At 34.4% G+C, this 18,075-nt stretch overlaps 1 protein-coding gene across 5 annotated transcripts in view; it reads right to left on the bottom strand.

Annotated features, from left to right (window-relative positions):
• Positions 1 to 18,075, bottom strand: part of PNPLA7 (patatin like domain 7, lysophospholipase) — a 220,544-nt gene that overhangs the window by 194,176 nt on the left and 8,293 nt on the right. For all 5 annotated transcript variants that reach the window (XM_074288990.1, XM_074288992.1, XM_074288989.1 and 2 more), the window contains 6 exons: positions 17,482 to 17,573; positions 16,922 to 17,062; positions 11,778 to 11,937; positions 10,367 to 10,447; positions 4,412 to 4,540; positions 3,943 to 4,023 (listed from right to left, as the gene is read on the bottom strand). In XM_074288990.1, coding sequence (XP_074145091.1) covers positions 3,943 to 4,023; positions 4,412 to 4,540; positions 10,367 to 10,447; positions 11,778 to 11,937; positions 16,922 to 17,062; positions 17,482 to 17,573 — 684 coding nt within the window. The remainder of the gene's footprint in view (positions 1 to 3,942; positions 4,024 to 4,411; positions 4,541 to 10,366; positions 10,448 to 11,777; positions 11,938 to 16,921; positions 17,063 to 17,481; positions 17,574 to 18,075) is intronic.

Below are 18,075 nucleotides of genomic sequence, written 5' to 3' on the forward strand. Positions count from 1 at the left end.
CATCTGCATACAAAGAAAGGATTATAGGAACTGGTGAAACACAATATAGTATTTTCATCTTTTTTTGTTATTATTTGCTTTTTCTTTCTTTCTTTTTTTTCTTTTCATTTGATTTTTGTGTGTGTGTGCAAAATCATGGATGTGGAAATATGTTCAGAAGAATTGCACATGTTTAATCTATATTGGATTACTTGCTATCTAGGGAAAAGGGAGTGGTCAGGGAGGGAGAAAGATATGGAATATAAGATTGTTCAAGGATGAATGTTGAAAACTATCTTTGCATGTATTTTGAAAAATAAAAAGCTATTATTATAAAAAGATACCATACTTAATACAAGGCTAATACTAAATATATAGGCACCAAATGGCATAGCATCCAATTCTTAAAGAAAATATTAAATGAATTACAGGAGGAAACAGTACACCTATGCTAGTGGAGGACCCCACTTTAGCTCTCTCAAAACTAGCAAGTTAAGGAGATGAATATGATAGACCTTTGGAGAAAAATGATTGGAAATAGAAAGGAGTATATCTTTTTCTCAGCTGTACATGGCACTTGGGTAAAAAAACTTAATTATATATTAGGGCATAAAAACCTTTACAAACAAATACATAAAAGTAAAAATGCTAAATGTACCCTTTTGTGACTGTAATGCAATAAAAATTACATTTAATAAGAGGACCTTAGAAGCAAAGATTAAAAATTAATAGGAAACTAAAAGTCAAATACAAAATTATGAGTGAATTAAAGAATAAATCGTAGAAACAATCAACAATTTCATCAAAGTAATGACAATAATGAGAAGACAACAAAATTTGTGGAGGCACCCAAATCAAACCTACAGGAAAATGTATATTTATATATGCTTACATAAATAATAGACAGAAAAGAGCAGATCAATGAATTGGGCATGCAATTAAAAAAATAGAGAAAGAAGAAATTTAAAATTCCCAATTAGATACCAAAATAGAAATCCTGAAAAATCAAAGGAGAAATTAATAAAATTGCAAGTAAAAAAGATTGAATAGTAAATAAAGCTAGTAACTGTTCTCATGAAAAAAACAAGAACAGATAAAGCATTGGTTAATTTGATTTAAAAAGAAATGAAAACCAAATTACCAATATTAAAAGTGAAAAGATGAAATCACCAATGAAGATGAAATTAAAGCAAATATTAGAAATTGTTTTGCCCCATTATATGTAAATAAAACTGATAATCTAAATGAAATGGATGAATATTTACAAAAAATATAAATTGCCCAGAAGAGGAAATTTAAATAACCCTATCTGAAAAAAAAATTAAATTCAATAAACCATGAGTAAGCTCCCAAAGGGAAAAACTCTATAACCAAATGTATTCAAAAATTAATTCTACCAAGAAAGCATTTAAAGATAATTAATTCCAACAGGATATAAACTATTTGGGAAAAAAATAGTTTTTAAAAAAGGCCTATCAAATTCTTTCTATTACACAAATATGATTTTGATGCCTAAACCAGGGGGAGCCAAAACAGAGAAAGAGACCAAGTTCCCTAATGAATATTGATACAAAAATTTTAAATAAAATACCAGCAATATATAACAAAGAAAATACCCTATGATACAATGGGATATACACCAGGAATGTAACACTAGTTCAATATTAACAGATTTTTAAGCATAATTGACCATATCATGGCATAACAAGTCATATGACTATATCAAAAAACTTTTGACAAAAAACAACACCCATTCCTAGAACAGCAAAAAAGACACTAGAAAGTATGGGAATAAATGGAACTTTCCTTAAAATAATAAGTAGTATATATCAAAATAAGAAAAGCAATATCTGAAATATGGATAAACTAATAAGATCAGAGGTGAAGCAAGAATTCCATTATCATCATTATTATTCAATACTATAGTAGAAATGCTAGCAATAGAAATAAGACAAAATAATTTAAAAATTAAAATTTTTTTTGCACTATGGCTAAAAATGGTAATATGTTTTGATGACTTCACATGTGTAGTAGGAGTCATATTGCTTGCCTTCTCACAGGGTGGGGCCATGGGCTGGAGGGAGGGAGAGAATTTGGAATGCAAAATAAAGAATGTTTAAAAAAATTTTAATTTTAAAAAAGAAAAATACACTGTATTAAAATACCAAATTGCCTTATATAGGCATAAGTAGCACACAATAAATAATTTTTTTAAGCCAAAATAATGAGCTTCTGTGGATTATGGGCACCCTAATCTACTATTGGTGGAACTATAAAATTATTCAACTATTTTAGAAATCAATTTGGAATTATATAAAAAAGTTTTTACATTATTGATTATTCTAACCTAGAGATGCTACTACTGAAATTATATCTTGAGAGTGTTATTAACAGTCATATGTATAAAAACATTAAAAGTGGTATTATTTGTGATAACAAACAAGCTAGAGAACAAATGTCCTTACTGACTGAACTACTGAACAAACTATATAGTACATTAATATAAATGAAAGTACTGTAATGAAGATTGAATACAAAGAATTCATGGAAACAGGCAAAACTTGTATGAAGTTATAGAATTAACAAAACAGACCAAAAAGACTCAATATACACACAAAAAAAAAATTCCATAAATGCAAAAAATTCAAAGCATCATTTTTTGTGGTATCAAAAAAATTAAAACAAAGTAAAATCTGAAGGGCTGAACAAATTGTAGTACAGTAGAATAATGGGATTTTGTTGCATTTTGAAAAAACAACGCCAGTAATTCAGAAAAACGAAGAAAGATTTAATTAAATGAAACAGAACAAAGAAAGCAGAACCAAGAGAACAATATGCATGACCGCAATAATGTAAATGAAAACAATGCTAAGCAGCAGCTCAACTCTGATTAACTGCAATAACAATCCAGATTCTAGAGAACAGTGAGGGGAAAGGAAAAAAGGCTTCCTTCTGGGAGAATTCTGGCACAGAATGTTACACTTGGAATCAGATATAGTTAGTGCTTTGTTTGGTTTTACTTAACATTTTCTTTGCTGCTAGGGAAGGTAGATCAGGGAATAATTGTAAAGTTTTTTTAAAAGGTATCTTTTTAGAAAAAAAAATATTTTGTATCAAAACAAAAAATGTATTAATGTGTTTTATAAAACAAAAGCAAATCAACAACAACAAAAAACTCTGATTGGCATACTTGAGACAATGGAGGCCCTAACTACTTTAATCTTACTAGTGTACAACTCTACTAAGGATACAAGTCATTTACATTTATCATTATCAGAAACTTATTAAGGGAGATAAGAAACAACAGTGGAAGCACAGGACCCATTTTAGCTTGAGGTGACAGAAACGGTAGGTGATAATACAAAAATGTTACTAAATCAAACAATGCCAACATGAGGTAACTAATGAGTAACTGAAACTCATTGAAACTGAATCATTAGTTAATGGATCATGTAAGAGTGATTAGTATTTTATTAGTATTTATTAGTATTTTGTCTTTCCAGTTATGGTATAAGGATTAAAAAAGGAGGAAAATACTGAGTACTTAAAGAAGAAGCCTTCTTTGAATTCTCCAGATTCATTTCTTATCTTAGTGTAAAATTCCATTACATTACTGTGCCTAGTTTGTCTAGCCATTCCTTAATTGATAGTAGGTATTATTTAAACATTTTGCAAACCTAAAGCATTGTATAAGTACTAGCTATAACTTTTTTTAAATGGCATCTCAAGAAATATGAGAATTTGAACTCTCAATCAAAAGGAGTTTTGAAAAACTAATAATTCGTCTTAAGATTCAAAAAGCAAACAAAAGCATAATTTATAATTTTCCCAGGTCAACATTTGCTTTAATGTGTTTCATGAGAACAGAAAAAAAAAAAAATATTAAATTTCCAAGGTTTAGAAGTAATGAGAATGCTAGGGACTGGGATCTATATGATATAAGGAATGAATTTTTCTACTTACAGAGTTGAAAAGTTCAGTGGTAAGCCCTAGGTAATTATGTAGAGCCAAAAAGGTCACCCTTTGGAGCCGCACCATTATGATCTGACAAGAAAAAACGACATTAGGCTCAAAATCTAGGTACCCACACCTAGACAGATAAGTTCAGAAAAACCATGGAGATTTTTCCAAGTACCCACAATGCTTAACTCAGCATCTTATCTCCTGCTATTCCCCTCTCCTAAACCAATTGCCAATCAAAATTCAGATTATCCCCTAAAGTTCCTAAGGCCATCCCTTCCTTCCACTTCCCAGCTTCTTTCATATATTCTTATAGTCCCCATATTGGGCCCTGATGAATGGATTTGGATCCTTTCTTTTCCTAAGAACATAAAATAGAGTGGACATTAGTAGTACTTATCAACAAAGCTGCTAATCAGGAGCAACCTTCCAGTAGCTACTAAAGAAGAAAATAATATAAAATTTGACCCACCTGTACTACCCTCACCAAGGTCTCAGGGTATTTCTCAAAGATACCTTGGAAAGCAGCAGCTGGAAGCCTTAAAATAGTAGATGGTACCCCTGCCCTGGCAGAGACGGTTTTATATGGAGCTGCATGGCCCTGTAAAAGAATGGCAATTTTAGTTAAGATAAGTGAAATGAATAATTGCTGTGCATTTATTAATAATAATTAATAATATTTGTAACAATTATAATTATTATAACATAATAAATAATAGCAATATAATTGTGATAAATAATAATAATAAGTCTGAATGAGGATGCTAACCACATCAGTGCAGAAAAATAGACAACTATAAGGGCTAATTAGTTATATGAGGTGTTGAAGGTGACTCCAAGATTGAGAACCTGAGCAGTTATAAAAGATATGATGCCTTCAAGAAAAACAGAGAAGCTAAAAAGAGAGGTAGGTTTAGGGAGAAGATGATAAAAGCTATTTGTGGGCTAGGAGGTGTCTTTTTTATCGTATACTCAGTGCCAAGTATAGTGCAATGAATATAGCATATGTTTTATAAATGCTGGCTGACTAAAGAAAAGCAACTTTTCTCTAGACTGCGCTGGCAACTCATATAACAGGAGGCACTCAAGCAGCATAAGATTAGGCCAAGCCTAATCCTTGGGAGGAAAAGGGACTTCTAAAGGTTAGGAAGCCAGTTCTCTAAATATTCACCAGAACTTTACTCTAGATAGACTTCTTAAATTGTAGGTGATCAGTCCAGCCAAAGAGAAATCAGAATTGACTATTAGCAAGGCCAAGATCTTCAATTCCCTCTTCCAAACAAAGCAAGAATCATCATGAGTCAAGAAATGGCAAACCTAAAAGGAGAGGCCAAGTATCAGAGAAAGCCAAAAGACCTCAGGATTAGAATATGAAAGGAATGAGGTGAGGTCAGGGCCCTAGACTACCAGGTCTTTGATTCTATTATTCAAAGCAGGGTTACCAAAAGAGCAAAGAAAAGCTAAAAGCAGGGTTACCAAAAGAGCAAAGAAAAGCTAATCAAGCAAATTCCACATTTCCTACTCTCTGACAGCATACTAGCATATACTCAAAAAAGATATTAGCTCAAACAGCTCACCTAAATGGAAGAGGTTCTTTAATAAACATAATTAAAATATATTTTAATAACTCAGTCTGTAATGCCACATCACAGGGAATTCCAACTAAAACCAGCTGATTCCCAATCCTCTGAACATTGTTCTTCCCCAAACCTAGTTAATGATTCATTTCTATTATATGACTCTATTCAGAATACTTTGTCAATTACAAACACTAAAATCTGAACAAGAAGTTCTTATTCAGTATACATTCTGAGTGTATATAAAATGTGTATACAAGAAGTGTATACAAAATAATAAGATTCACAAATTTTTTTTTATTCACTATTAGTTAGGTATTTTAAAAAAAAAAAAAACTATAAAACCCCTTAGACTGGGAAAATTGTCTTCTAAGAAGAAAATGAAGGGATCTGCAATCTTTACTTCATGAAAAACAGGAAACCAGTTCACAATGGGCTCATTAGCTACCTGTTAAAAGCCTATTACCAAGGGTTCTGATAGTTTGAAATGAACCAAAATTTATCCAATTGAGAACTTAGTCCTTTCCTTTTATAAGCCTTAGCTGATCATATAAAAATTACACAAACCTTATTCAAAGCATTTTCTCATTGACAATAGTAAAACAAAAATGCTCTAGCTGTGTTTCTGAACTTTCTATAAGAATTTGCTGTTTGCTGAAACTAAAATTAAATTAGAACTAATAACTTAAAAACTAAAATTATAATTCTAGTAAGAGAGGGTAGAACATTAATTTCTGTGCTTTAAATACCAGATTCCTATAATTTTCTTTGGCTAGCTCTCAATATCCTGAAATACTAATTATTTTTCCTCTTTTTATCCCCAAAACAAACATCAAGTTTTAATACAGATTTAGAGTTAAACACAAATGTCCTATGAAGTAATGATTGAGAAACAGAAAAAATCTATCTAAATCACATTGTTGTTGCTAGAGTGAAAAAAAAATGGTGTAAGGGAAAGTGGAAGAAGGAAAAAAGATAAGATTAACCCCTTTGGAAACTAATAAAAAGTAACTCACACACATTTAATTTTCAAATCCACAGATTACTTTGGTTGAAAAAAATATTCCAAAAAAAATTAATGTTTTGTGAGACAAGAGATGATATCCTTCAAAATGATCAATTAATCACAACATAGTATATTTTTCCACTCAAATGTCACCCCATAAATTTTCCACTCCCACTACACTGAGAAAAAGATCTATTCTTGTTACTAAGCAAGTGGAATCACTGCTGACATTGTGACAAGACTTCATCACAACAGGCTGGGAAGGGAATGAATAGTCCCAGACAGATTGATTACTAAAACTCAAAGTTAATTTAAGAGCTCATGTAATAACTGCCATTCCCAGCTGCACAATTCATATCATCGGTCAAGTGTCATCCATTATGTTCTTTGAAACAAATGAGGTTTCATAAAGAAAGGCACAATAGTGAAGTAAAGATCAGCTGCAGAATAAGGAACAAAGAATAAACTCACTTCTTAGCTTACTCATTAAGCTGATTGTTTATGTTAGACAGAGCTTTTTCCCTCTTTGCAAAATATTTTCAAAACAAAGTATTATTCCTTTTGTGTCTGACTTACTTCCACCTATTTTCTTCAAACTGTAATTCTCTGCTTTTCTGGTCATAGCAGTAGAGACCCCCCAAAAATCGATAAATAAATAAATATTTATTAAGCACTAACTTTGTACAAGGTATTATAATAATCACTAGTGATACAAAAAGAGACAAAAGACAGTCCTTATCCTCAAGAAGCTTACCATTAATGGGAGAGACAACATGTAAACATATGTGAGTGTTACACATATATATCTATATGTACACATGTGTATCTGTGTGTGTTTATGAAGTAAGATATATATATATATATATATATATATATATATATATATATATGTATATATATATATATATATATATATATATATATATGTATATATATATATATATATATATATATATATATATATAATAAGAAATAAATAGAAAAGGGAAAGCACTAGAGGGATTAAGGAAGGCCTCCTATAGAAGGCAAGACTGTAGCTGAGACTTAGAGAAAACCAGGGAAGTCAGTAGTTGGAATGAAAAAGGAGAACATTCTAGACATGAGGAAGAGCCAGAGAGAATGCCCAAAGTCAAGGGCTGGAATGTCTTGTACATGGAACACACAGGAAGCCAATGTCATTGAATCAAAAAGTACATGGTGGGGAATTAGATATAAAAAGACTGGAAAGGTAGGAGGGGGACAAATTATGAAGGGCTTATTCAATCCTTGAGGCATTGACTATATGTCTTAGGCAAGACTTGAATCCAATTCTACTCGATTCCAAAGCCAACCAACCCACTATTCATTATTCCACACTGTGGGGGGTACAGATACCCTAACCCAAATTGACTACTCAGAGATCTCTCAAAGAGAAGGTAGAAAGTTTTTATTAGAAATCCTCGAGAAGCGGCCAGTCTTTACCTCTGGGAAGTCCGGAAGGAGGAGGCCAGATTGCAGAAGCAGAGAGCTCAGTTAAAGCAAGCACTACCCAACCCCTCCCCAAAATTCCCTTATGAAAAGCTATTAGTCTGGATTGGCTCTTGTGGTTATTTTCCCTTATAGGGTGGGTAGGGTAATAATGGGCTGATTAGAGATGAAGTAACTACATAAAAAGTTTCATTTCTTCTAGATCAAGGCTTCTCTTACTTTAGCAGACAACTTCTGAGAAACCACATTGCTTGCCCCACACAACATTATTTTTAAGACCTCAACTTACCACCTTGCTTTACTACTAAAAAATTGGTTAGGACTCTTTGATTTTAAAAACTCTTTCTAATCTTTAGTCCAAATTTAAGTAATATTACTATGTATCTCTGGCCCGAAGTCTCAAAAGTTTTAAAATATTTTAAGGGGACTGAGATCCAAGCTACAGTAAAAGAGACCGAGGCAGAATTATGAGTCAATGGCACTTTATTAAAAGGTCCATGGTCTCTTCTAATGAAGTGGACCTCAGATCTTCCTCATGATCTGAGATGCCCTCTTCTTCTAGGGCTTTATTTTTATAAGATTTGATCCCAGATTTTATAGCTGAACATTCTAAAGAGGATACAAAGTACAAAATTCCATTAGTTGACAAATCTTGCTTTGTGTGCCAAAATATGAAATGGTATGTCAGCAGGGAGGTCTCAGGTTGGGCAAAGTATGGGCATCTTATTATATAAGTGGTTATAAGATGGTTACTTGCTCAAGGTGGACAAGAGAGAATGGCCTAGAGATGCAAAAATGTTCCAAGTTCCAAGTATTAAACCAAACCATTCCCCACAAGATTTCTGCCAATTACACTAATTTTAGATAGTCTATTTAAAAACCGTCAATCTTTAAGTATTCAGCTTTGCCTTCCTCCAAAAAAACATACCCCAGAGAGAAACTATATCCCTAACACTAGTCAACTATCTTACAATCATATACCAGTGGTCATAAGGAGGGCCAAAGGAAAGACAGCATGGAGTGCCGGTGGATTTCAAGTTAGAAAAGACGATTTTAAATCCTGGTTCCTCTGTTTATTTGCCTGGCTGTGAGAAAATGAGCAAACTTACTAAATCTCAGTTTCTTTATCTGCACAAAGGTCATAAAACTCAAACAAACTACCTCAGAAGGGTTGTAAGAGGTGTAGCATGGTACAGTGAATAAATGGTAGATCTTAGTCTCATATGACTCTGATGCATAAAGGTTATTCATATAACCCTTTATACATCACATAACCACCCAAAATCTCAAGGCAACCTGTAAATTGCAGCATAATTGGCTAAATACATTGATAGAAGGGATTTCCTCACCAAGAGCTCCCTACATAAATATGATCAAATCAAAATAAACATGATGGCCTCAATTCAAGTCCTACAACTGATACATTTTGACTCAGTGACTCAGGAGTAATTTCCTTAACCTATCAGTGCTCTAGACAATTCTCTCAGATTACATATTGCAGAAAAGTGGCCAACTTGTAGTAGCAAGCTAAGTTACTTCCTTAGGGAATTCCTTATACCAGTGAAATCGTAGATCTAGTCCCTATTCCTATGCTATTGGAAAGTACAGAGATGAGAAAAGCCAATTCAAAGCATAAATCCTACAAAAGGAGAAAGTGAAAATACTGCTTTTTATTTTAAAAATTAGCATAAGACACACAAATACCGATTTACCAGTAGTTTGCTAACTCAATACACATAAGAATCAGGGGATCTAATTAGAATACTCCAACTTAGAGCAACATTATGAATTCCAATATGATATAGAAATTGATTCATGATTTCTGACAGCTCCACAGCATTCCTGCCAAGGCTATCATGGCTTCTCAGAAGTACCTTGAAACTGTTAAGAGGAATTAAGGTGAAAGTTCCCTCAGGGCTCAGCTCAGAATGAGGGTAAAGAACGTAACCTCTGATAAGAAGGTTAAAAACAGGGCTGTCATTTCAAATGCCTAACTCTGCTTAAATGATTGCTCTTCAATTGCTCTGAAAATAAGGGCTAGTTCTACGCCTGAACTCATATCATATGACTAAGAGGAATGATGACTTACTGAAAAGTTTTAAAGCTTAGCCATCCTCCAGCAAGGAGGCCCAAGTAGCATAAAGAAAAGGAGGAGGGGCAGCTAGGTGGCGCAGTGGATAGAGCACCAGCCTTGAATTCAGGAGGACCCTAGTTCAAATCTGGTCTCAGACACTTAACACTTCCTAGCAGTGTGATCCTGGGCAAGTAAGTCACTTAACTCCAGCATCAGGGTAAAAAAAAAAGGAGGGCTTCAGGCTGGGCACACAGGACACATAGAACCAGACCCCGGGGTGACAGGTGTCCAGGAGAGACTCACAGTGATGACATCAACGATGCTGAGGAGGCTGTGGACACTGTCTCCAGCCAGGACCTCTTTCAGCACCACCTCGGTACCATCCTACAGACAGAAAACAGATGAAATTGAAACTTTTCAATAACTGCGAGAAAACTGACTTTGCTTGAGTTTGTTTTTTTTTTGTTGTTGTTGTTTGTTTGTTTGTTTGTTTTGTTTTGTTTTCTTAAATGCCAGGGCTCCCAGTGGGCTCAGCAGACAAAACTCTGGTGCCAGAGTATACTTCCCCAGATAAGTCACATAACCTCTATTTGTTATTTCATCTGTAAAATGGGAATAATAATAGTATCTACTGAGGTTCAAAAAAGTTAAAAATAATAAAGTACTTAGCCCAGTGCTGGCTAATAGTAAGCACTATCTACATGGTTACTATATATATGATAGGTGGAAAGCAGAGTAAAGAAAGATACAAGGGTGTCGAGTCCAGACTAATGTAAACACCTAAATTGTCAGGTGTGATATAAGATACAAGGCTCTAGTAGAATTTGGAACCCAAAGACCTGGATATAAATTCCAGCTCTGCTACTTGTTAGCCACGTGACCTTAGCCAAGTGTCTTCATTCTACAAGCTTCAGCTTAACACTTGGATGAAATGTGAGGGCCTAGAGTGCCTGCTTTAAATCTCTGAAGCAGAGTCTATGTTAATTTTTCTAGCTTTGAATATAAAAACCTAACATTTCAGAAAAGAATGAAGAAAACCTCATTGCTCTGTGTGGACCACATTCCCACCCTTCAGCAGTAGCTTGTCTGAGCTCAACATTTCCTCACTCCCTAGACTCACACCCACAAGACAGAGAAATAATTACTTTAAGTCATTTGGAGGAAATTGCTAGCAAGAATACAAGTTCATACAGGGTCCTCAGAAACTGATTCCAGTGAAGGGAATTGGCAGCACCTAAGCTCCAGTGTCAACCCCCTTGTTAGAAAGCTCTAACCTGGCCTACCTACAGTAAACCATGGTAGTTTCTTTAGGCTAGGAGGAGGGATTTTTCCCTCACTAATAATTACATGCCAGTTCCACATAGGCTGAACTATACATTGCAAGAAGTTTTCCTATATTTGTTCATTCAGGGAAGTATATTTCATGCAGACCACTGCAAAAACTTTATGAAAGTCATCTGAAGTCAAAGGACCTATGTCCTTAAATGAGATACAAATTACAAACCTACCTAGTTTACAAATTCATTTAGAGAATGGGCTATATCTTAATATTACATGATAGTAATTCAGAAAATACATGTTTTGAAAAATAGGGAGCTTGAGGCACAGAAATAAACTCAAGGTTTCTAACATCTAACTATATACTCTCTAGCCTCATCGCAAATATTATAAAAGATCCTCAGCTCAGCCAACACTGGCCAAGGGACATTCTTACATTTTCCTGAATGCAAACTTCCAATCTCCCATCCTGCACCACATAAATACTGTTGTCAAGATCTCCAGGACGAAAGATGTACTCTCCTTCTTGTAACTGCACAAAAACCATGTGTTTGCAGAGTTCCAGAAACAGTGGCTTCTCAAAGTGGCCCAGGACTCTGTGAGAAGAAAGAGCAATTTTTCTTAGAGGAATTCTCTTAGAGTAGGAAGAAAAAAGAAAAGCATAAGTTTTATAGAGATAAGAGGTGATGCTAAAGTGGGAAAAATAACAAAACCTGCAGTATTACAAAAAATATTTAGCATTCTTGAGAGAATTGATTTTCATGAAGCTGGAAATTGATTGAACAAGTCCCTAAGTCTTTGCATATATGAATTAGATGATAGTTATCTGAAAAGATAATCTCAAACATCTAAAGTAACTAAATAGTCATTCTTATAACTCTTTAATTTCCATAAACTCAAAGCACTAAGAAACCATTAAAATAAACTTTAGGACCAGCCCTATGAAGGGATCCAAATCACAAGCTGGGGCAGAGAAGATAAATTCTTACATTCCAATATCAAGTCAGGGCCTGTCATAAGTAGAGCCAGATTAATGACTTCTGACCCATTTAAACATCCAACTTTACTCTAAATTTAATGAGAAAGATTAAAAAGTTGTCGGTACACAATGAAATATTAAGCATATAATGAAAAAGTAATGAGAAATAAAGCAGATTAACAGACCACTTTGCTGCTAGGAAAAAATCCTGTTGTACCTAGATGAAAGTTCTAATCATTGTTAAAGATTATACTTGAGTACAATGGAAAATGGCTTCAGAAATAATGACATAATTAGGATAAAAGCATGGCAGGATTTAGGGCAGAACTTCTTCCTGAAACAGAACTCTTTATCCACAAACCAACCACAAACCAGATGTAGTTCATGTTAGAAAAATAACTTAAAGACCTTATATCTATGAAGTAGCTAATAAAATGACAATAATAAGGACTAACATATAGCACTTATTATGAGCCAGGCACTATGCTAAGCACTTTACAATTACAATTTCAATTGATCCTCATAAAAACTCTAGGAAACAAATGCTACTATTATCTCCATTTTGCAGATGAGGAAATTGAGGTGGACAGAGATTAAGTGACCCCTCCAAGGTCATACAGCTAAGAAGTGTATAAGGTTGGATTTGAATTCAGGCTTTCCCACCCCTAAGTCTATCACTATATTCTGGAAGGACAGAGCCCACAAAGAGATGGAATGAAACAATTTTTCTGCTCAAGAAAGGTCAGAAGGCCTTTAGGAAAGGTCAGTCTCATTGGGGTCAAAGGGGTGCACAGTCCAGTTCAGACAGTGTCCGGGAAAGCCAATGAGAAAAATCTTAATCACTGTGGATCAGCAGCTAAGACCTCAAACCTGGCTCAGTAGCAGAGCAGACCCAGTGGAGCAGCCTCCAGTCCCAGTACAGAAGGCAAATTGCCAGCCTGGAAAGCAGAGAACAACAGGGGAAACTAGGTTGTGCTACCCCCACTCCCTATGAGCAACTCACCAAACATAAGGAAGCCATGTGCTCAAAGTCAAGGCTACAAGCTGCATAAAAAGCTTGGAACAGAGCCCCTTCTACCCCAGGAGAAGAGTTCATTTAAAAGTCAAGAAATTGGAAGGGGAAGAGATGGAGGGAAGAAGGAAGGGAGGGAAGGAAAGAGGGGGAGGGAGGGAAAGAGGGGAAGGGAGGGAAAGAGGGGAAGGGAGGGAAAGAGGGGAACAAAGGAAAGGAAGAGAAGGAGGGAAGGAGGGGAAGGAAGAGGAGGGAGGGAGGGAGGGAGGAAGGAAGGGAGGAAGGAAGGAAGGAAAAAATAGAAAAGAACCTTAACCATAGAAAGTTACTTTGGTGATAGGGAAGACTGAAACACCAATTCAGAAGAAGACAAAATGCCTACATATGAACCTCAAGTCCAAAGACCCTTCTTGGAAGAGCTCATAAAGGATATTAAAAGTTAAATAAGAGAGTTAGAAGAAAAAGAGAGGAAAAGAAATGAAAAATATGCAAAAAAGAATCACAACCTAGAAAAGGACAAAAATTGACTGAAGAAAACAATTCCTTAAAAAATACAATTGGTCAAATGCAAAAAGGAGAAAAAAAATACACTGATGAGAGAATCAGAAGTGAAAATTTTAAAAAAGAATGCTAAAAATAATAAATTAGAAAAATGTCAAAAGAAAAATGTCATTAATCATATGAAAAATATATGATATGAAATAAATATCAAAATACCCAAGATTTCACCTCATATCTAGCAAACTAGTACAAATAATAAAATTTGTAAATAGTCAAAAATCTGGAAAGAATAAGGAAAAACAGGCACATTGAAAAACTAGTGAAGCTGTGAAGTGGTTCAAATATCTGAGAAAATTATTTGGAATTATTCTTTTAAATCAATGACTAAAATGTCCAAATCCTCTGACTCAAATCCCACATAGCCCTAAGAGATATTATGACTTAAGCAATATAAATGATATATACCTCTCCTGATTCTTTCTACCTTCCTAATTCTACTCCCCTTCTATCTTCTTCACCGGTCCCATGACTTTGAGATGAAGCTCCCCAAGGTTCAGAGGCTGATTTTAGGACATTTTCCTGGACTTAACTACCTTATTATTTCTCTGCCACCCAAGTCTCATAACTAGGAGAACCTAGATATCTGGGAGTCAAAAGTAATGATAGTCATCCCCTCTTGATTCTGTACTCAGTCATTACCGGACCCTAAAGATCAGATAGCCCTTTTTCATACCTACCAAATAGATAAAAAGATATAATTTACAACAAAATATTTATAATGAGATGTTTTGTATTATTGAAGATTATAGATAAGATGGAAGCCCATTAGCTGAAGAATAATTAAACAAACTGTGGCACATAAATCTAATAAAAAATTGTGTCATAAAAAACAATTAACATAAATTCAGAATAGCCTAGGAAGATTTGTACACAGTGAAGAAAACAGAACCAGGAAAACAATACAGTGACCATATAAAACAACAAACAATATCAACAAAACAATGAATACAGCATAAATGGAAAGAACATACTGAACACTATGTAATTATAATGACCCAACTTGTTCTTGGAGAAGAGTTGAAAAAATGCTCTTCTTCCACTGGTGGCAGTAGAAAGCTAGGAGCATGCCAGACAGCATATCCTGTTACACACAGCTGATAAATAGTGGCTGACTTAGCCACACTAGTTTTTTTCTCTCGATTTTTAGACTTTGTTACAGAGGATGGGTCACTGAATAGAAAAAGGGGAAAAATATATTTCAAAATGAAGGTGATATAAAAAGAAAAGATATTTAAAAACAAAAAATAACTTCACAGACCCTAAATTAATTAATCTTTGTATTTGCTCACTTAAAGATCATGAATAATCTAATTGCCAATTCCAATGGCCGCCTTTCAGTCCTCAAATTTTCTGATCTCTGCAGTGCCTGACAATGTTGACCACTCCTGCTACTGAATAAAACTATGCCTTTCTTATAAATGCACACACACACACACACACACACACACACACATATCCCTCTCCCTTGGAAGACAAGATTAGAAGGGAAGCAATAAACTGGCAAAACATTTTTATAGTCAAAGGTTCTGATAAAGGCCTCATTTCCAAAATATATAGAGAATTGACTCTAATTTATAAGAAATCAAGCCAATCTCCAATTGATAAATGGTCAAAGGATATGAAGACAATTTTCAGATGATAAAATTGAAACTATTTCTACCCATATGAAAAGGTGTTCCAAATCACTATTGATCAGAGAAATGCCAAATTAAGACAACTCTGAGATACCACTACACACCTCTCAGATTGGCTAAGATGACAGGAAAAAATAATGATGAATGTTGGAGGGGATGTGGGGAAACTGGGACACTGATACATTGTTGGTGGAGTTGTGAACGGATCCAATTTAGAGAGCAATTTGGAACTATGCTCAAAAAGTTATCAAATTATGCATATCCTTTAATCCAGCAGTGTTACTACTGGACTTATATCCCAAAGGGACCCGAATATGCAAAAATGTTTGTGGTAGCACTTTTTGTAGTGGCTAGAAACTGGAAAATGAATGGATGCCCATCAATTGGAGAATGGCTGAGTAAATTATGGTATATGAATGTTATGGAATATTATTGCTCTGTAAGAAATGACCAGCAGGATGAATACAGAGAAACTTGGAAAGACTTATAGGAACTGATGCTGAGTGAAATGAGCTGGACCAGGAGATCATTATATACTTCAACAACAATACTATATGATGATCAATTCTGATGGATGGGGCTCTCTTCAACAATGAGATGAACCAAATCAGTTCCAATTGATCAGTAATGAACAGAACCAGCTACACACAGCGAAAGAACACTGAGCAATGAGTGTGGACCACAACATAGCATTTACACTCTTTTTGTTATTGTTTGCTTACATTTTTGTTTTTCTTCCCAGGTTATTTTTACCTTCTTTCTAAATCTGATTTTTCTTGTGTAGCAAGACAACTGTTTAAATATATATACATATATTGTATTTTAACATATACTTTAACATATTTAACATGTATAGGACTGCCTGCCATCTAGGGGAGGGAGTAAAGGGAAGGAGAGGAAAAGTTGGAACACAAGTTTATGCAAGGGTCAATGTTGAAAAATTATCCATGCACATGTTTTGTCAATAAAAAGCTATTAAAAGGGGGGGGAGGAACGCTTCTTATCTAAACTCTGTATTTCTTCAAGTACTTCTTTACTTAAAATAAGTAGAAGATTGTTGGAGGCTAAATGAGATAACATATAAGTGTTATTTTAAAGTCAATTGATATTATCACTGTTGCTACTGAATAACTTATAACACTTTATGTTTTATGTATATATATATATATGTATATATTACATATATATATTTTACAACACTTAAAATAACACTTACATGTTACTTACTTACTACTACTACTACTACTACTACTCTATCACACTATCACTACAACCACTCTGTAAGGTCCATGAAAACAGAGATTGTTCCTTATTTAAATTTTATATTTCTCCTAGAGCATAATCTATACCTCCTCCCCACAGTGTAAGTGCCTTAAAAACATTTGTTGAATTACCGGACATTTTTCAGCATGTATAAGACCTCAGATGGTAGGTGAGAATTTTTAACATCAAACTCAGTGAGATCAGCTTCTAACAAGGAAGGAGGGGGCTCCTTTGGCTGCAAAGTGGGATAGTCCTTCTTGAACCGCAGGATCCTAAAAGGGAAAATGAATAAACCCACTGAAGAAAAGGTCTATGGTCCATAGATTTTTGGGGGGGAAAAAAAGTCATCCAAAACTCCCCCTTAAACTATAACCATTTTATGCCTAGTAATATCCAAGGAAGTTTTCCAGATAACCAGTAAACCATTTGAACACGATCTAGCCAATAGGTCTTTAGGAGCACAAGTTTATTGTCCTATTAGTCTGAGCTCTACAGAATTAGGAACTATATCAATAAGGAAAAAACATAGGACTACCTTTTGTAATCTTAGGTTACCTGCTTCTCCAAATTAATCCTAACTACTGCTCCCTAACATTACAGTAGTCAATAATAATTTAATTGTACCTGAAGCAGTCACTTAGCTCCCTCTAGAAAATGCCTATATTCAATTATTCAACCCCCATCTCTGTACCTTTTAGCCAAAGACAGAACTTTGACTCTCTTCCTCATTCTCTGCCGGGGCACAGTGCTGTAACCAACAAGACTGTTTGGCAGGGTACTCACCTATGGAGAAAAAGACACTCAGCTGTGGCTACTTCTAAACCGAAGAAAATGAAAAACTTAAAAACAAGCAGGAAATTCAGTCTCATAGAATAGAGAAAAGAAAAAAATGCTCAAGATTTCTCCCAGGTCTTTTGAAAGAGATCTAAGCACAGACATAACATTTTTTACACATATATCCAGTAGTGTGTAATAGATTTGTAATTTCATGTACAATTTTTTTTTAATTATATCATATTGGAGCAGCTAGATGGTATAATAGATAGAGCACTTGCTCTGGAGTCAGGAGGACCTGAGTTCAAATGGAGCCTCAAACACTTAAACTTACTAGCTATATGACCTTGAGCAAATCACTTAATCTCAAATGCCTCACACAGCAAAAAAAAAAAAAGTATACATACACACATACAAACATACACTGCCACACACATATATATATCTATATTGTGCTATGAAAATTCTTGTTTTATTCTATAAATTAAAAAGAAAAAAAAATCATAAAAAA

Source organism: Sminthopsis crassicaudata, chromosome 2, assembly GCF_048593235.1.
Source record: "Sminthopsis crassicaudata isolate SCR6 chromosome 2, ASM4859323v1, whole genome shotgun sequence".
Lineage (NCBI taxonomy): Eukaryota > Metazoa > Chordata > Mammalia > Dasyuromorphia > Dasyuridae > Sminthopsis > Sminthopsis crassicaudata.